At 47.0% G+C, this 20,630-nt stretch overlaps 2 protein-coding genes across 3 annotated transcripts; one reads left to right on the forward strand and one right to left on the reverse strand.

Annotated features, from left to right (window-relative positions):
• Nucleotides 1-1,185: 1,185 nt before the first annotated feature.
• Rarres2 (retinoic acid receptor responder 2) lies at nt 1,186-4,436 on the forward strand. 2 transcript variants are annotated; one of them, XM_051203093.1, is made up of 6 exons: nt 1,186-1,344; nt 1,792-1,995; nt 2,181-2,285; nt 3,811-3,906; nt 4,084-4,205; nt 4,347-4,436. In XM_051203093.1, exons 2-5 carry the CDS (start codon nt 1,816-1,818, stop codon nt 4,192-4,194), a joined length of 492 nt encoding a protein of 163 aa, XP_051059050.1. In that variant the 5' UTR covers nt 1,186-1,344; nt 1,792-1,815; the 3' UTR covers nt 4,195-4,205; nt 4,347-4,436. The 2 variants fall into 2 exon arrangements, with proteins under 2 accessions (XP_051059050.1, XP_051059049.1); XM_051203092.1 differs by lacking the exon at nt 1,186-1,344 and adding an exon at nt 1,383-1,482.
• A 390-nt stretch (nt 4,437-4,826) lies between these two features.
• Nucleotides 4,827-5,754, reverse strand: Lrrc61 (leucine rich repeat containing 61). Its single transcript, XM_051203090.1, has one exon. The coding sequence runs from the start codon at nt 5,728-5,730 to the stop codon at nt 4,951-4,953; it is 780 nt and encodes a 259-aa protein (XP_051059047.1). The 5' UTR covers nt 5,731-5,754; the 3' UTR covers nt 4,827-4,950.
• Nucleotides 5,755-20,630: the final 14,876 nt, after the last annotated feature.

Genomic DNA, 20,630 nt, shown 5'->3' on the forward strand with positions numbered 1-20,630 from the left:
ATTGGGGATTTAGAGCAGAGCCTAGCTTGACTGTCAGGGACCACACTTTGGCTGGAAGGTCTCAGATAACAAACCTTAGGGAATGATGGAGACTGCTAATGATATGCAGTCCCAGGCTTTTCCCATTTGCTCAAGGCACCCAGAAGTTGAATCAGTATTTGGACATTGGTCTGTCCTTCCCTTCTGAGTTTCAGCAGACCATCAGTCCCACACAGAGGCCCCTAACACCACAACAGCAATATGAGACCTTAAGCCATCTCACTCAGATGGGACCTCAGGAATGGCCAGGAAAGCAGCATGTGGAGCCAACAAGGACAGTCAACAAGGATGGCAGCCCTGCGGGACAGTCCTCCTTTCTCAGGGCACATTCCTGGAAAGAATTTACAGACCAGAGAGTCTCAGCTAGGGATTTCCAGCACCCTGGAAAGAAAGGGCAGCCCTGGGCAACTGGGGCTGTAAAAGAAACTTCTTCAGAGAGTGTAGCAGTCCTTCAACTCTCAGGGGAATGGTCTACCTGGCCAGCCAAGGCCTGGAAAGGCTTCAGATCCTCAGGCAGGAAGTGGTGACATAAGATGTCTGCACTTGCTCAAGTCTTTGGCTGTCTAGCTGGAGAGATGCATCAGCGTCCCGGGTCCATGGGGAGTCACCAGGCAGGTGGGAAGACACCCAGCCTGGCAGGTCTACATGTGGAGACGTGGCTGGCCCCCACCTCCTGCCCCCACACACACCCAGGAGTGGAGCTGCAGGCAGGACTGCAGGAGGGAGGGTCCACTTGGAGCCTCTGCAAGGAAGAGACTGATGCCAGCCAAAGTTAGGCCTACGTGAATGAGACATCAGGGAAAAGAGGCGCAAGAGGGAGATGCCTGGGAGGCAGATGAAGGCAGCTAGCCAGCAACACAGCAACTCTCTCGCTGGACACACAAGATAAGCTGAGGCAACAGACCTCAGTTTCCCCATCAGTGGCTTTCTAGTGGGTTCTTCCAAAAGTCACCTCGTCAGCTGACCCCAGTATGTGTTGAAAGAAAACAGACTTAAACGGGGCTGGAGGAGGAGGGAAGATCTGATAGAGAAGCCAGGGCAAGGTTGTGGGGTGGCTGGAGGGACCCTGGGCACAGTTGTCTTCACGGCAGCTGCAGCCCTGGTGCAGGGAGGGTTAAGCTTTTTGCAGTTGTCACCGCCCTGGGCTGGCATGTCCTCCTACATTTACGTCTTCTGAAAAATATTCAGCCTGCAGCCTGCCTCACTTGGTGCTCCCGGCCCTCCCCTTCCTCTGGCCCAATCCAAGAGGAAGGTCAGGGGACTTTGGGAAAGGGAAACTCCAAAACTCCGGACTCTGGGAGAAGGGTCAGTGGGGAAAGGCGGGGCTGTGCGGACCAAAAGAGAGAAAAAGGAGATGAGAGCCAGGGGGCAGCTTCCAGGGAGCTGCTCCAGAGACTACACAGGGAAAGGCCTTGCTAAAGCAACAAACCAGATATTTTCAAGGTACCAGAGAGAGGCTGAGGATTTGGGAGATGAACGGAAGACCCAAAGGGAAGAGAAAATGGCTCAGAAAAGAGGCTATAGTGGCCATAGCCAGCAGAACTACTTTCTGGGGCTGTTGGCAAGGAACTCTAAAACTTTGCTGGCACCAGAAAACAAGGAAGGCCTTGCAGAGTAGGAAGGGCTAGTTGGATTACCAATAGAGATTCAGAAAGGGGCAATTCTCCTGGCCCCAGGAGTAGGTCAGGAGAGGAGGTCCCCCATACCCCCACCCCAGTTCTAAGAGCTGAACATCACATACCATCTTTGCAGGACCAGAAGGACCAAGGTGAAGCCATGAAGTGCCTGCTGATCTCCCTGGCCCTATGGCTGGGCATGGTGGGCATACATGGGACAGAGCTGAAACTCAGCGAGGCACAGCGCAGGGGCCTGCAGGTGGCTCTAGAGGAGTTCCACAAACACCCACCTGTGCAGTGGGCCTTCCAAGAGATCGGTGTGGACAGCGCTGACGACATGGTTAGTAGTGACTGGGTAGGGGATGAAGGACTGCAGCCCTGGAGACCAGTGAATTCCCAGAAAGCTTTCCTGGGAAAGGCTACCAGCCATCCATCCTCCTAGGCTGTGCTAGTTCTAAGCTGTGGTGTTTCTGGGAGGCAAGTGATGCCCAGGAATTACCTGCTGGCCTTGTTGTCTGTCTGTAGCCCTTCTCAGCTGGCACCTTTGTGAGGTTGGAATTTAAGCTCCAGCAGACCAGCTGCCTCAAGAAGGACTGGAAAAAACCCGAGTGCAAGATAAAACCAAATGGGGTGAGTGAAGGGGCCCCTTGAAGGGGCAGGTTGCCTGGGTATGAACTGCAGCCCAGAGAAGCCTGTGCTCATCACTGCGGGCTGTCTGCAAGGAAGAGGAAAATCTCTCCATCCCAGTGGGTCCATTTGTCTGGCTCCTCCTAAAAAGCTTCTCCATGGAGATTATCCTGTACCCTGACCAGGCTACAGCCAGCTCGCTGCAGGGGTTTCACGGTAATCAGCCACCCTAGGGGTGACAGTGTTGGTATAGAGTGACCTTTGGGGTGAAGGTGCAGCTCTTTGGGTTAGGTTCTTGCTCTCTAACAGCTTTGTGTGTTCACCAACGGTCTTGGTCTATCAATTAAAGCAAGGGACTGGGTTTTACTGGTGATTTATAAGATCGTGGTTCCAGGACCCTTTATACAAATTAAATCTTAAAGGGGAAATGTAAATATGAGGACAAGGTGATAAGGGCCCTTGCTTTGCAAGCATGAGGACCCAAGTTTGAATCCCCAGCACCCGTATGAAAACAGCTGGGCAGGGCTACATATGCCTATAACTTCTGCACAATAGTGGGCAGAGGCATGAGGATACTCAAGGCTTGCTGGCTGCCAGCCTAATTCCAGATTCAGTGAGAGATTTTGTCTCAAGGGAATAAAGCAGAATGATATAGCAGGACATCCAAATGTCCTCATCAGACACACACACACCCCAACCAGAAACAAGAGACAAACACATCAGACACACACACACACACACACATACACACACACCAACCAGAGAGAAACAAGAGACAAACACCATCTGGGGAAGAGTCTTGTCTTTATACATGTTTGCACATTCACACCAACACTTGTGAACACACCCATGCAGAATACTGCATATAAGCAGTACACATATGCACACTCACACAGGAATAATCCCTGAACAAGTAATTATAGTCTGCAGGCAAGGCAGAGTAGCACTGGGGAAGTTAAAGCAGGTGAACCATAAGTTCTAAACCAGCCTGGGCTACTTCTTAAGACCATGTCTAAAGAAGAGACCTTCTAAAAATCTCCTATCCCAGGGTAAGTTACATATCCATCTGGCTTGCCCCTCAGATTAGTTATATTTCTGTTGCTGTGATAAAACACCATGACCAAAACCAACAAATAGTATGAAAGGTTTATTTTGTTTTACAGTTCCAAAGGGATAAAAGTCCATCATGGCAGGGAGATGTGGCTACCAGCAGGCATGGCAGCCAGAGAAAAAAGCTAAGAGCTCACATCCTCAAAGCGAGCAGGAAGCAGAAAGAGTGGGCTGGGAGTGGGACAAGGCTTTACCCTTTCAAGGCCTGCCCCAGTGATACACTTCCTCCATCAAAGCCAACCCTAAAGCCCCTGAAACGGCTACCAACTGGAGTATTCAAGTATCTGGACCTATGAGGAACACTCTTATTAAAACCACTGTATCCCTCCACTCTAGAGAATACCAAGTAGGCCTGTCCCTGTCCTGACCCTCATGACCCCCTCACCCCTTTCCCCTCCTCTCATGATCTCCTCCCCAGAGAAAGCGGAAATGCCTGGCTTGCATCAAATTGGACCCCAAGGGTAAAGTTCTGGGCCGGATGGTTCACTGCCCAATACTGAAGCAAGGGCCCCAGGTAAGAAGGGGCAGAGGTTAGGGAGGGGCCTGGGGAGACAGACCACATCTGGGTCTGTGGGATAAGTAGCAGAAGTCTAGAAAGGAGAGTGGGGTAGGGGAGGCTGAGACATTCCCCTGGGGGTTGTGGTGGCCCCTCTCCCACCAGCACTGACGCAACAGACACTGGTTCTAACAGGAGGACCCTCAGGAGTCCCAGTGCAATAAGATAGCACAGGCTGGCGAGGACTCCCGCAGCTACTTCTTCCCTGGACAGTTCGCCTTCTCCAGGGCCCTGGAACAAAAATAAGCCCTGGACGGGTAGGTTACCAGAGGAAAAAGCCCTTGGCATGAAATTGGGCTGAGGGAGGCAGAAAAGGGGTATGTGAAACTTGGAAAAAAGCTAAGATTAGACCAAAACAACCACCCTCACACCCAATCTGGTGCTCCCTTCTTCTCTAGAACACCATCTTCCTGTACAGCTGTGGCAGTACCCAGTGGATCCCAAAGATTTCATACTCCATGCTAATAAAATTGCTGAGTCTGCTCCAATCTCATGTCGTTCTTCCCTGGACTATACAGAGAAGAAAAACTCTAAGACTGGATGGTGGGCGTACTTCCCCCCCCCCCCACACACACACACTTCCTGCCTAGTACCAGGAAGAAGCAGGCAGGTGAGCATAGGAGTCTCCTGCAGGGCCAAAGCAGAGAACTATTTAATAAGATTAGCGGCAGCAAGTAACCTTACCCACAAAGCCTCAGGCTTGGCACCTGGGAGAGCCCATGCTCAGGATACCCTGGGCCTGGCTGCAATATTTGCCAGTGAGGGAGCCTCCTATACCTGCTGGAGGCCACTTGAAAAGCAAGTCCCTGCTTGCGAGGAAGGAGGGCAGGACGTGTCCTTGGGCAGTTATGGGGTAGGAGTTAGATGCTCTCAACAAAGGGATAAATGAACAACCTAGTTTGCAAGGTCAGTGACCAGAGAAAACCAGGGAGGCAGGGACATAAGGCAGGAAAAGGATGCAGGCAACAACACTATTGTGAGACTACCTGGGCTATGAGGCATTCAGAAGACAAAGGAAGAGGTGGTTTCTGCAGGGCTCAGAGCCTCAAGGGCCTGGGCCAAGCTGTCACCGGCCTGGCGGTCCAGGTCAAGGCATTCTTGCAGTGTGTCCTGGAACTGCCGGCAGGCCTCTTCCAGAATTGAGCTGTTCTGCACGGGCCAGGATTCCCAGTAGCCAGGATCCACCCATGGCTGGGCCTCTATGGTTCTGGGGCCTGGGCTGGAGCTGGGGCGCAAGGAACTGTCTAGGTCTCGGCATAACTGGTACAGCTCACTGCCCCTCCCACTCACACGTTCCCCATCTATGACTTTGAGGCCAGGCAGCAGCTCTCGAACCAAAGCCCAGTAGGAGGGCGTGGCACACAGTGGGTTACTGAGCCGGGCCAAAGGGTCCCGGAGCCTCAGCTGCTCCAGGCCCTGTAGACCAGCCAGACACTGCAGCTGGCCAGGAGTGGCCAGCAGGTTACCAGCAACATTGAGGCTCTGCAGGTTTTCACAGGCAGCCAGTGGCTCCAGCCCAGTCAGCCGATTATTGGAGATGTTGAGTACAGCCAGCTGGCGCAGGGATGCTAGAGGGCCTAGGTGGGTAAGTGCGTTGCCTGATAGGTCAAGCCACTCAAGGCTCAGGCACTCTCCCAAACAGCCCAGGTCCACCAGCCCTAAACCCCGAAGTTTCAGCAATAGGATGGAATCAAGGGCAAACTCTCCAGAGCAGGACTTCAGCAGCTGGGGTGTGATGTTCAGCCCCTCAGCCTCTCTTGGCTTCTCTCCAGGAGGCTCCATGATACTTTAGATGATTCTGGGGGTGGCCAGCCCTGGCAGTTCTGCTATAGTCACAGGGATGTGGTGTTTCTGGGGATCAGCCGGTTGTACTCCCTCATCTCTGCTTCGGCCCTAAAGAGAGACAGACAGTCAGGCCAGCCTCCCCTGAGCATGTGTGCTCTGTGCTACAGAAAACAGCAGGATGCCATGCAGAGAGCACAAGGTCCTCATGCTCACAGAAATCAGGGATGTTAAACACACAGGTTTGTCTCTTCAAAGAGAAGGAGAGGGAGAGAGAGAGGAGGAGAGGGAGATGGAGAGAGATGTATACCTGTTTTACACTCAGAGGGCTGGGAACGGAGGTGGTTAATAGCCTAGGCAACATCTGTGCTATCTGCATGACTAAGATCACACCAAATCTTCCCCTGGGAACTTAAGGTGACACATGTATTCTATCTATAGAAGCCATCTTTATGGGAGAGATGACATGTACTTTGAAAAGCATTTCAATGTAATATGCCATTAACTTTATTGTATACATGGGATTGTTACACCAGGAAACTTTTTTTCCAAATTGCACTGTACTTAAAAATGCCTAAAATAAACTGCCTGGTGTCAAGAGTCTAAGGTGTTTGAACCAACACAAGCTACTGAATCATGTTAAATCAGACTTCCTTCTTGCCTCACATGGACAGATAGATACTCTGTCCATAGTGTTTGTAGAGGCCCCCACAATGCCAGACCCACTAGCCTTGATTCCCAGAGCTGATGGCCAAGAGACAGGCAAGGCCTAAGACCAACTAAGCAACAGGGCAGGACACAGCCCCAACCTGGGGTTAGTGGCTCTGGCTCACCCCGCTGGTCACATATATACTATACGAGGCTCAGGACTCATATTGCCAGTTTGGCTCTAATCTGGACTTCAAAAAAAAAAAAAAAAAAAAAAAAAAAATACAGATACCTGACTTTTCTAGTAACTATTATGATATACCTTTATTAACCCTAACGGGTTCCATTTTGAAAGTTAATTTTTTAATTGATTGGCCGGTTTGTTGATTTTTTGAGACAGGGTCCCAAGTGACCCAAACTGGTTACTAATTCTTAATCCTCCTCCTCTCCTCCATCCCATCCCACCCCCTGAGAACTAAGGTTACAGGCCTACACCACCACTCCTGACAGATTTATTTTTAAATAGACAATAGGTAATAACCAACTTCCAGAAATGCAGACACAATGAGAACATGCTGTAACTTTTTTCTTTAACTCAAAAATGTTATTTCCATTTTCCTAAAATTGAAATGGTATCCAGAATATGCAGACTAACTTGCACCTCTGGCTAGAGCTATAAGGCCTGAGGGGTAGGTGAGAATTTAGTCCTAGGTACATACGAAACTGAAGGGAGGTAGGACAGGGTGGGGTTAACAGAGAAGCTACAGTGAGTTGGTTTCACACTGTTGCTCCAACTGCATGCAACCCCTATCCTGCTCGCCCCAGCTCTTCAATCAGCTCTTCTCCTCTTGCATCACCTGTCAGGTCAGCATGAAGACAAGGGTCACTTAGGGCACAGCACAGTGCTACTGAAGGTAAGGCATCACAGTCCAAAAGGGCAAGAGGGGGTGAAGAAGTCCAGGAAGCCATTTTGGAGCAAGGGGCTGAAGTGCCTAATACAGTTCTGAAATGGGGGGTGTGGAGACAAGCATGTCAGCAGTGGTTGTGGGACAGTGAACCCATGTGTGTGTGACATCATTGTTAGAAGGAGTCTGCCTGTAGGGGGAGGAGCAATGTTGATGCTATCCACAGGGGACAAAAGTTCACTTGGACAGAAAAACAAAAGCAGGCCTCATTCCAAATCCCATTCCCCAAACTGTACACTTTGGCTGGGCCCAGACTGAGGAGTCTGAGCTAGACTGGTAGTTACACCTGCAAAGAACATTAGGGTACACTGCCATCGCCAGTGCTGCTCAGAGCCTGTAGGTGTAGGGTACTGGTGACTCCCAAGACCAAGTTCACACGATCAGTACTACTTAGTATCCCCTCCTTCAAGGAAATCATGCTCAGAGCACCATCCATCAGTGACTGCTACTCATTGGCAGCATCAAAGAGCTCCCCACAAATGAGCTGACGAGGCCAGGAATGCATTTTGCACACCCCTCAACAGTACACCTGAAGAGGGTACCCTTGTCCTCATGATATCTGTTCCCGTCAGCTCATTAGCCTGTAGCACTCCAATTCACCGTGCCATGGACTCTCTGAAGAGCATTGAGGAGACACAAACCAAACAAGAGACAGGGCCATACAGATGGGAACTAACCTCAGGAGCCAGCAGTGTCTCTGGGGCTGCAGAGCTCCAGATCTCTGGATCTTGAACACCTGGGCTGCTATTGGTACCAAGAGACCAGGGACAATGTACCACATGGCACACTACCTGCTAAATTAGCAGCTAGACTGCAGAGTCCTAGGGTAGAGGCTCATTTCCTCTGCAGTTCCTTCTCTGGAAGCCAGCTGTGAAAAAAATCACAGGATAGGTATGTTCTCCAGGAGCTGGACCAGAGGTGTCCTTTCTCATGTTCCTTTCTGTATCACACATTCCTTTATTTTCCACACCTGCCAATCCTATTCCTCTAAGGCTCTTTCCCAGGCCTGCAGTAACCACCTTGGCACCAACTTAATGGGTTTTCTGGTATATCCACCAGGAGTATCTACCTGCTTCCACCCATTAGAATGCCCTTTGCCTTCCATCATAGACTCCCACATTTTCTTATATTTCCTCCCGCTTCTGACCCCTTAGTCCCTTATCTGGTCTCTTTTCCATCTAAGTACCCCTTAACTGATATTTCTTTAGGCTGCCTCCATGGGCCCTATTGCTAGACGGTCTCCAGGCTGCTCTGCTAATCAGCCACCATCAGACCAAGGTTCACAGCTCTTTCTTCAGTGCCTGTCACTCTTTCTGCATCAATTGCAGAATTCTGCATCTTGTAACAGGGATGCCCAGCCTCCCAGATTCTCAAGCCTAACACCTGGGTATGTTCTCAATGCCATTCCTCCTTGATCACTTCCCTGGACATTAGGTCAAGAAGTCAGGACACACAGAATGAAAGAAAAGAAAAAGACAGAAAAGTGGCTAGTGAGCCAGAAAGTGTTAGCCTGGAAGAGAAAAGACTCAGAAGCAAATCACATACTAAGAGCACCCAGAAGCCAGGGAGCAGCATCTCTTCACAGTAGAAGATGATACTGCACAGAAAGATTAAGATCAAAAGACTGCACTGACACATGACTGGAGATGGCAGGGAAGTCTCCAAGAGAAAACAGATAAACCAGCTGAGATAGCTCTTTCCCACTCCGGGGAGAAGGCTCAGAGGATTAAGTGTCAATGGTTTTGAGCTTATCTCATAAAACCGACAGTTACCACAATGAATGAAGGTCCAAGAGAGGGGACACATATAGAAGAACTAGGCAAAACTCTGAGTGGCTCAGAGCTGTTCCAATGCCAGAAGTGAGAAAATTACCTCAGCGCTTACTTTATGACCAAAGAACCTGCAACTCAGACTACTAGTCCAAGACACCAGAAGCTGTCAATGAAGACAGTATATGGCATTAAAACTAGGCACAGTGCCAATGGTAGTATACAAAGGGAAAATCTGCCTGTCAGAGCTGCAGCATGAAGTTCAGCCAAAACCTCCATCCATAGCCCTATGAGCCACTAGGGCACAAGACCTACTCTGTTTCCAATCCCTGGTCCTATGCAGGTGTTGAATAACAACAACAAAAATGCATGAACTACTATGAATGAACAGGACCCTCAACACACATATGGGCAGCAGGAATGGTAGCACATGCTTGTAATTGTAGCTGTTAAGGATTAAATCTCCTGATAAAATAATCCACGGTTGACAACTCCTTACAAGACAGAACCCAAGCTGTTTGAGTGAGAGACTCCATACATCTTTAGTCTGAAGCAGCTCCCGAGAATCCTCCTTGCTTCATTGAAATCACAGCATGCCTGTAACTGGAGCTGGAGCATTTGGGAGGCAGAGGGAGAAGGAGCTCAGTTATAGGCTAGCCTGAACTATGTATTTTTAAGAAAAAAAGTAGTGCAAGGGGGAGTAGGTATAAGGTATAAGTCAGTGGCAGATAGTTGTCTGGTATATGCAATGCCCTGGGTTCAATCTCCAGCACCAAAAAAAAAAAAAAAAAAAAAAAAAGTAGAAGAGTGTCTTGTTGACAAGCTCAAGAAAAGTTAGATATTAAGATATTAGCAGCAAACTTCTTACCTGTCATGGTTCAATCCTCAGCAACACAAAAGAGAGAGAGAGAGAGAGAGAGAGAGAGAGAGAGAGAGAGAGAGAGAGAGAGAGAAGGGAGGGAGGGAGGGAAGGATTCATCACAGTAGACTCGGGAGAGTAATGAGTGGGGCACCTGAAAAGCCATGCAGGGGTAGATTATCCAGAGCTGGGAAGCAGAGGAGGAAGGGACAAAGAGGGACAAATAATCCTATTTACTCACAAAGGTTTGTCCAGACTAAGTTTGAGGTTCTTTTTGAACAAATCTTCAGGCATATTTTACAGAAAATAAGAGGTTCCAGGAGTGGAGGTGCTTCCTGGATAAGGCTGACAATAAAGAAGAAGCAAAGGATGAAAAGAGTCCAACAATGACTGAAACACAAAGGGAGACACATAAGAAAACTTTAAAGAGCGATTCTAGGAAAAACAAGGGAAGAGAATTCCCAGAAAGGCATCTCCAGGGATTGATGATGGAGCCTGGGCAGCACTGCAGGGACAGTGTGGGAGAGGAAATGCCCATCTGACAGAGTTAGAGGGGACCTACCCTAGGACCCCCCAGACACTGAAGTCAGAACCCACACACCCTCCTCTACACTTCACATCAGCTCTGCATCACCAGTGGCGTTGAGAATGTTGTATTGCTTCGGGACTCAAAACAAGAAAAATAAGTCTGTATATGTTTGGCATACTTTTTTCTAGATTGTTGTTTCCGAAATTTTAAATCCCAATGGTTATAGAATTTATGGATGAAAAACCTTTGGCAGGTCCCCTGGAGTGCTGAGGGCAGAGGGAGGGGAAGGCTTGGTAGTGTTTCTCAAGTGGAGAGCAGGTACCTAGGAAGAGAGAAATGAAATACACAGGAAAGCAGCAAAATAAGGTGGTTCACTTGGGAAAGGTCTGGGCTGCATGCAAACAGCAGGGAATCTTACTTCTCAGGCAGGAAGCAGAACGGGCCCGCAGGCAGACAAATCAATGAAGGGATGGCAGATGGGGAACTGAAGCAGTGTATTGTCCAAATCTTATCATTTCCCCAGGGAAGCCACATAATTGTAAAAGCCACAACCTAGAGATGAACAATCTTCTGGCATCTCTTCACTTGCGCTAGGAGATGCCTCAGCTCATACCGTGTATTGTCTGATTAGATTGTGACGTTCTCTTTGTTATTTTGCAATTCGTTTCCAGGAGCATGCTCACAAGGGACCGGCTGCATCCCAAAAGCCGTGTTCAGCTAAACTCACCCTGGGCATTCCACAGTTCCACTACATACAAACTTGCCAGGCCCCTCTCTCCGACCTTTCTACACTAGAAGCATGTGCTATGGTCTCCCATCCCACCCGAAGTTTTAGCCATTTACCGAGAGATGTTTTAAATAACATTCAACCATCTTTTGAGCTCAAACTGGCAAAAGTGAAAAACAAAACAAAAACCCACGGGTAGTTTCCTGCTAGAAGACTACACCTCCCTCCCAGCTTCCCTGGTTGACTACCGAAGTCATTTCCACCCATTTTTGCCCCCCTAAGAGGCCGCATCCCATCTTCCTCTGTAGGCATTTCTGCGTCTGCAAACGTGAGTGACAGAATGCTCCCTCGCCGTGAATAAACATGGCCCCATAAAGTCAGGCCAAGCCTCCCTCCCTCCCTCTCCTTCCTTTTCTCCCTCTCTCCTCTCCCACCCTCTCTCTCTCCAGCTGCTCTTTGGAAATCATCACACTAGCAGGACCCTTGTTGCTATGTACACCGTGGGCTAGGGCGCCTCCCGCCTCCTGGCAACCACGCCAGCACCCACCTCACGGGACCGTCACCGGCTAAGGCTCTGTAACTACTCAGAGCAGTGGCTGGGGTTGAGGGAGTGACCACTAACAGCCGGCGGTTCCGCAAGAACCCGGCCTCCCGGGGCACACAAAGCGCGCGGCGCCAGGGCGCTTCCGGCGCAGGCCCAGCCTACTCCGGAACCTGCGGATAGAATGACCGGAAGGGGCGGGGAATCGTGATGTGCTGATCAGGCTGCTTCCGAGGGACTCGCTGCTTCTAGTTGTGTAAGCGGGTTACTCAGAGGATCAGAGAAAATTCCGGTCTCTGGCTTAGAGATTCGGGCAGTGGTGCAGGGGGATTTTGGTCATTAGTACATTTAGCGGTGCAGCATTGGAAGGGCATTTAGAGGTCCTTAACGAATACGTACGTGTTCGGTGACTTTTACTGTGCATGGCTGCAGGCTGGTTTTCTAATCCGTTAAATGATGCCCAGTGCATGCTGCCCATCCCGCTCGTGATGGTGCGATCCTGCTCTGCAAACAAAAGGCGCCACAATAACAAGAAGGACCCTTTCTTTGAAACCTTACCTATATTTTCAGAAACCTATCTCAGAATGTTTCCTGAGGCAAGTGTGCACTGCCTGGTGGTGCTCCCAGAGGTCTTGCACTCAGGGATGTCACCAGCACAAAACAGCTACCTTTGTTAATGACATTGTCCAAGGGATAAGGAAGTCAGTCACCTTAACTAGACGCAGGGGAGAATCTTTCTCTCACTTTGCATTCACATTCTATATTGGTTCGGGTTTTCCATCTCCTGATGCTCCCTCTGCCCTCACACAAAGCAATTCCAAGTCAACCCACCCCTCCAGTCTGGACTCTCAAAATATAGACACATTTTTGTTTTGATCTCAACTATTCTCTCTGTGTGGTGAGCCAGGCTGGGTCCATTTTAAGATTAGAAGCCGTAGCCAGGCTTCTAATAGTGGTAGTGCATGCCTTTAATCCAGCATTTGGGAGGCAGAGGCAGGTGCATCTCGGTGAGTTCAAGGCCAGCCTGGTCTACTGATCTATAGAGTGAGTTCCAAGATGGCCTGGTACTCTGGTACTACACAGAGAAACTCTGTCTTGAAAAACCAAAAGAAAAAGGAAAAAAAAAAAAAAAAAAAAAAAGAAGAAGAAGAAGAAGAAGCCATCTTGTTACAAATTCAAAATTAATTCATTCCTCTTTTCTGTCTGTAAAACTTAGTTGACCATGTCTTGACCTTATACCCTTATAAGATGTTCTGCCAAATAATTTTGAGACGTTCCACCAAGTTCCTATGCAACCAAAATCCTTGGAGTTTGGGGGCTATAGAGAAACCTCATTTTTTTCCTGTGTTTGGGGCTGTTTTCTCAAACCTCAATTTAGGGAGATTGCCCTATCTGACATAAAATAAAGCTTGCTTAATTCAACCAGAAAGTTTGAGTTGTTGGTATTTACTCTTTTCCAGTGGGTTTAACACATGCATCAGAAATGGGAGTTTTCATTTCTCCATTAAACGTCACACATGTTAAAATAAGAAATATTAAGAGTGCTAGGGAAAAGTTGTCAAAAAGACCTCTAATCTGGGCTGTAGTGGCACACGCCTTTAATCCCAGCACTCAGGAGGCTGAGGCAGGTGAATCTGCGAGTTTGAGGCCAGCCTGGGCTACAGAGCGAGTTCCAGGACAGCCAAGGCTGTCTCGAAAAACAAAACAAAATATGCTCTCAAACATTAGGCTTTTTCCTTTTTCTGACATTATGAACCCATTCTCCCATTTAACATTTTGACATTTTGCTTTTTGCAGTTAAGACTTTAGCCCTGCCTTCCTAAACAAACTATTTTTGTTTGTGGTTTGCCTTAGAAGGCAAAGTCTCCCACAGTCTCTGCTTCCCTGCTGATTTGTTCTGGCCCCTTTTCTGTGTAGCATACCTGATCTATTCCTAGTTTCTATGGTCTGTTCCAGCTTTCTGTGTGTTCTGATTGTACTTCTTTTTACAGCATAATCTAGTTCTGAAAAATTTTCAACTTCAGTGTACCCTTCAGAAAGTTTTTGTAACCCACCCTACCTCCCATCTTATCCCCCAAGTAACTGGTAATCCTGTTACTAAGAACTAGATTAAAAATTCCAATCTCCCTCCCACCCAGGTTTGTTTGTTTGTTTTGTTTGAGGCAGGGTCTCATTATGTAGCCCTGGTGTCCTAGAACTCACAGAGATCTATCTCCCTCTGCCTGAGATTAAAGGCATGGACCATTAAGTCCAGTTTCTGGTCTTATTTAGCTGAGACTATATGTTATTGCTATGGTATGGATGCTTGTGCCTCCCAATTCTTCCTTGGAAATTGTTACTATAGACGAGGAGGCCTTTGGGAGGTGATTGTCTTGAAAAATGAGTCTTCAAATGGGTTTAATGCCTTAATTAAAGAGACCTGGAGAATTAACTTGTGCTTCATGTGAAAACATGTTAGAAGTCACTATTTATGAAGGAGAAAACAGCCCCTCCCTGGACACCAAATCTGCTCTTTGATCTTGGACTTTCTAGACTCTGAAGCTGTGAGAAATAAACATCTTTGGTTGATAAGCTACCAACCCACAGTATTTTATTAAAGAAGCTGTGCTGGACAGTGTTATGTCAGCTTGTCACTAGCTAAAGTCATCTGAGAGCAGGGAACTTCAAGTAAAAAAAACCTCCATAATACCCAGCTGTGGGACATTTCTTAATTGGTTACTGATGCGAGCCCACTGTTAGCGGTGCCACCCCTGGGCTGCTGGTCCTGGGTTCTGTAAGTAGGCTGGGAAGTCATGTTGAACAAGCCAATAAGCAGCATTCTTCCATGGGCTCTGCATCAGCTCCTGCCTCCAGGTCCCCTCCCTGTTTGAGTTATTTTCCTGACCTCTTTCACTGATGGGCTATTGATGTGGAAGTGTAAGCCAGATAAACCCTCCCCACAATCTTGCCTTTGGTCATGGTGTTTCATTATAGCAATAGAAACCCAAACTAAGAGAGACAGTAGTCAAAATGGATGAAAAGAAGTGTGTGCTTGAAAGTGTATATGGCTTATTTGCTCAGCCCAATGTATTTTAAGATTTATTTATATGTATCCGTGTTTTTCCTGTGTGTATGCATATGTACCACATTCCTACCTGGTGCCATTAAAGCTTAGAATAGGGCATTAAATCACCTGGATTATTTTCCAGTCATCAAAGAGTTGAATCTGCCACATCCTCTAAGACTGCACTCTTTTCTAAGGTGGTTTGTGTTTCATTTAGTTTTACTTCTAGCACACACATTAATCACTTTGTAGTCATTTGAACAGCATTTTGGAATTGTGCCTCATTGAAGCAGGGTCATCTGTGAGAACATCATTGCCATGAGATCAGTGTTCCAGGCTTCAGAAAGTCTAACTGTCCGATGGTATTAAGTTTCCATAATTAGTCAGAGTTCATACTCGGTACTCTGCTCTTGAGCTCCTGCCCCATCCTGCTCTGTATAAGCAGCTTTGAACTCCGAGCAAGCCAGGTACCAAAGCCCTGAACTTGCTTAGTGGCTCTGAACCGAAGTATGTTAGATGTTGAGGGGCCTCTTCAGTCATCTTAATGAATCCCTAAACCATGTCCTGTTTCTCAAGGGAACACAATATGAAAGGATTTCAGGAGCTCAGTGGCCCCAAGGCTGCTGCCATTATTAATTTCTTAATTTTTATTTACTTATATTTATTTTGAGACAAAGTCTTACTATTTCCCTGGCTGGCTTCTATAGATCAGTCTTGCATGGAACTTACAAAGATTCACTTGCTTCTGCCTCCCAGTGTTAGGATTAAAGGAGTGTATCACCACCTCCAGCATGTTGTTAATTTAAGTTTAATTAGTCAAGTGTCCACTCACATTCTGCAGTTCAATATAACAGAGTCTTGCCTCTCCAGGACTCTGCCTAGAGTTGCAGTTGCCGCCAGTTGTCTTCTTTACAAAGCCTTGAATGTTGGTTATTGTCTATTTCAGTAAGCTGTTTTCTTTTTCTTAATTGAAACCAAAGGTGATTTACTCTCCACTTGCAAATTTGTATTTTGTGGGATGACTGTAATATCTAGAAAACCATCTGATTTAGTACTCAAAACTGGTGTGAGATACTTCTCATCACCAGGGCTTGCTATGAGTAAAATGACCAGTGAATTGCAGCCCCTTCTTCCAATTATAGGATTCTTACATAATTAGCTGAACTCTTAGAAAAACTGGGGAGTATTGCGGTAAATAAGGATCAGGATAAACAAATAGGCCGAATAGATGTTTATTCAGGGAGAAGTAACTTACAACCTAGACAGATGAACACCAGGAAATTCAACCCGATCCTCTCCTGTCCGAGTCACGCCAGAAAGAAAGAGCACCTTCCTGGCCCCCTCCGACCTCCTTCCTCAGGTCACCTCCGCCCATCGCTCCACCCCCCCAATGGGCGTGGTCAGTGCTACAGAAGGACTACCTCACTACAATTCCCCTTTTAGTCTAAAGAAAAGATTTAGGCTTAATACAAAACTATATACAAAACAGTGAATAACAAGTGTGCTCTAAGAAAAGGAAAATCGAGAACAAAATGACCTACAGGGGAGATTTCTGAAGCCCCGAGGCAACATAGCCCCTCGGTATGGAAAGTGGGTTTTGGTATCTTTGAAAGGTCCTAAAGAAAACTCAGGATAAATGGCTGGCTGGCTGGTGCCTATTGGCATACCAGAATGCACACTGATCTCTAGGCTCCCTCCATGCCTATAGGTCCTCACAGCACTGCTCATCCTCCTCCTCTCCTAATCCCAAGGCCCAAGGCCTTGATTCCCTTCCCCCAGCTTCTGATTCCTATAAAAACCTGCCATTCTGGCCATGCAATTGTTGACCTCCTGGTTCTTTTTGCCTTCTTGGATCTGTTTGCAAGACCATGCTTTCTTTTATAGGAGTGGCCTTGGTCATGGTGTCTCTTCACAGTAACAGAACAGTGACTCAGACAATGTCCATTTAGCAAAACAACAGAAGTGGGTTCCCTCTACTGACCATTGAGCCAGGTTTACAGATCTAGGCATGAATTCCCTCCTAAGGAACAGGCCTTGCATCCAATCAGAGAGCAGGTTTGGTTACCTCCATAACCTTCATGTCATTATTTAACCAGCTGTCACACTCTGCAGGAGTTTCTTTTTAAAAATAAATTTTAATATTAATTAAGATTAATTAATATAAAATTTTAATAAATATAGCACAAACATTTCTTTGGTACTATATTTGTTTATTTGCAAATGGGTTGTGTGTGCCCATGTGAGTCCAGGTTCAAACTCAAGTCTTCATCTTGGCAGCCAGCACCTTTACCTGCTGAGCCATCTCACTAGCCCATTTAAGATTTTCTGAATGGAGGTATTGTACCCGATTAGTGGTCTTTTCTATCACTAGCCTTCTTTCCTCTACTGTTAGGAGGATATTTAAAAAAAAAGAGTTGAGTACCCTGTCCAGGTAGGGCTGTGAATGGCAAAAAGAATTGTCAGTCACTTTCTGTGGATCATCTCCATAGGGAAGAGTAGAGGCATCCAGCTTTACAAAGCTAAAAAGTCGAGGATGGAGTAAAAGCTCGTTAATATCCTACTAGTTGGTCATGGTCACTCAGATCTCTGACTGGACATTATCTTACAGGGTATTGTTCTGCCCTGATACGGGGTATCTTCATTAAGTTGTGGAGAGAGGACTGGTTCTCATTTTCATGTGGTGAAGGAGACAGCTCTATTGGTTGTCTTGTACATAGGCATGTGGACTGCCATTTAGTACAGAACCGTAACTACAATCTGTCCAGTCATCTCCTCTAAGGTCCAGAAGACTTGCTAACCGTAATCTCTTATGCCTAGATCACAGGGTTCCCCAAAACCAACAAGGAGACGTATGTAAAAGCAAAGAGCCTTTAGTCAAGCAAGCTTAAGTTTGGACTCTCCATCTGTCTGAGGCAGCAGCTGAGAGCAGAGAGAATGCCTAACCCAGGGAAGGCAGGGTTTTTATCATAGCAGAGGCTCAGGACCCCTGATTAGCTGACATTTGTCTAGGGGTGTCTTGGTGAAAAGGGATGGGTGTGTGTTAGGCTAAGGACATCAGGTGATCCTATCTACAATGGTTGGAACTTAGGAATTTTCTTTGGCCCATCCCTGGGTGGTACCCAGGTGGTCCCAGTTTGTGGTGTCTGCTGGAGTCAGGTGTTGCCCCAGGGTGAACAGAAACTTCAGGCTGACTTTCAGTGGTGCCCAGGTGTGTCCACTGAGCCTTGGCACAGCAGCAGTGCAGCCAAGTGGCAGGTGTGTACCAAGTTGCAATGGGCCCCACAGTATCAAAGCTGAGGCCCCTCCCTAGAAATCAAAATAGTTATAAGAAGCAAAGACCCAAAGTCAAACTAAAGAAACAACCTGTAACTCCCAAAGCAACCTTGACAGCTGGCCAAGCCTCACACCAGATGGTACTCAAGAGACTCCAAGTGGCCTCAGGCATGTCTCCTGGGAGCAACTGGGATGTCCTGGCTTGTGGGCCAGCAACTTAGCCTGAATCCCCTCTTCCTTAGCGATGGCTTGTGGTAGCCACAGTCCTGCATGGCCCAGGGTCAGGACTGTTCTCCCCTTGCTAAACTGGACCCTTAAGTTCATATTGTTCAGCATTAAACAAAAACCCCAAGGGCCAGAAATGAGTAGAAGGAAATGGGCCTGCACTGAGGAAAAGACTTTTCTGCCTTGAATCTCCATGGGAGTTGGGGGAGGGGCTCAAGGATACAAAGGGTTTCTTCAGGACACATGGGCTTACAATGAGACAATCAACAGAATACCTAAACAACAGGAGTCCTTTCCAGAGAGCCTTCTCTTCTCCAAAGGTCTCTTGATCTTGAGGTTCTGGGGCAGCCCCTGTATCACAGGGCAGCAGAGACCTCTCTTGAATTTAGAACACCTCATGAGAAAGCCGTGGCTTTAAGTTATCAGGGAAAGGATTAGGGAGGGAAACAGCCCTGCAGCTTCTATTTGCTCTGTGACATCAGGAACACCTGGAAATAGTACAGGTATCATCAGAGAGGTCTAGGAAAGGAAAGTGTGTTGCCAGCGAGCCAGTTCTGAATGGAGCTGGCATGTCTAAGCGAAATGCAGTCAAGGAGAACTACTAGGGTGACCCTTACAGAGGTCATGGGACATGCACGGTGTGTTGGAGTCTGCCACACTCCTGTCTGCTCTGGTGCTAGATTCTGCTCTTTGCTGATAGAATGGTTAACAGGGGAGCTGTCAGGTTTTTGCTTACATTAATTATAAAAGATATTTAACTGTTTTACACTTCTTTATGAATTGCCTTTTCATGTATTTTGTCCATTTTCTTTAAGGGCTTTTTGCCTTGTAGCACATTTGAAATGTTCTTTTCTTTTGAGATACGTTCTCAATATAGTGCCCTGTAGTGCCTAAACTGAACTGAAACGTGCGATCTCCTCCCCTGTGTCTGTCCTGCTGGCACTACAGGTGTGTGCCACTTTGCACACCTCTAAGTTATAATTAATTTTTATGATTCAACTTAATCTCCATTGCTTCTGGATTTCCCCCACCCCTGCCTTTCCTTAGATAACTCCTTCACTGCATGATAATATTTTTAAAATTCTTCTGTTTCCTGTTAGTACATCTATAGGTTTATCTAATTGTTAAATCTCATGATCCACTGTCGATTATCTGACTCTGGGGCTCAGACATTGCTGATAGCCTCACCCTCCTTCCCCTTGTGGATTTGATATGCAATGCTTATGTGTTCTTTAGGTTCTATTAGTTCTGGACTCTTTTTCTGTTATACTAATCCATTGAGTTCTTGGACTGTCATATGCAAACAATAAGCCTTGAAAAGTATAAATTTATCATACTTTTTTTTCCTTTTGTGTTTTGAAACAGAGTCTCAAAGTATTGCCCTGACTCTCTTGGAACTTTCCATATAGACCAGGCTAGCCTTCAACTTGCAACAATCCTCCTGCCTCTGTGTCCTGAATGCCATGATTGCAGGCATGTCCCAGGAATAGACTTTTTTTTTCTTTTTTCTTTTTTTTAAGAGGCAGACACAGGCCAGGCTGGGATTATAGGCTTAACCAACTCCTTATAATCCTGAACTCCCTTTTTACCAATTTAACTTGAGACCCTGATCACACCCCTCTTGACTTCCTTATTCTCCCTCTCTGAAATGTTCTGTCCCCACTGCAAAGATCTGATTGAAGTTCAGCACCTTCTCTAGAGAAGCTGTTAAATGAAATACATTTTGTAGCTTTAATGTCCAGTGTGGGGGGCACACAAGCACACTCATGTCACAGTGGACATGTGAGGATCAGAGGACAACTTGCTGGACTTGGTTCTCTCCTCCTTCTGTGGTGTAGGTCCTGGGGATAAATTCTGCTGCCTTCCACAGGATCGTACAGTGGGATTTCAGTGGACAAACTCATCGGGCTGGCCCATTGGAATTACCTTCAACACATTTTGCTGAAGAAAAATGCCATTTGTAAAGCCTTGGGGATACCTGCCTTTTGAATAGTCATTGCCATTCCTGCAAAACCCATGTGAAACCATAGCACTCCCCCTTTTTTCATAGTGGGATTTGTCCCCCAAACCCCAGCAGTGTATTAATCAATTACTGGGCACAACTCTCTCTTGTACTGGTAAGCTGGATAATCTCCACCCACATGATGGGGCCCTGGTGTGAAAGTACTCACATAGTTAAAACCTTTGTTCTCATAGTCAAGTCTACATAACTTAGGAGCTAGTGCCCTACAATTATCTCTTAAGGCAGGACATTAGACAAGGAGAGGAGCCTTGCAAATAGACATTCAGAACTTCAATAGACAGGCACTGAGAAGGAGACA

Source organism: Phodopus roborovskii, unplaced genomic scaffold (assembly GCF_943737965.1).
Source record: "Phodopus roborovskii unplaced genomic scaffold, PHOROB, whole genome shotgun sequence".
NCBI lineage: Eukaryota > Metazoa > Chordata > Mammalia > Rodentia > Cricetidae > Phodopus > Phodopus roborovskii.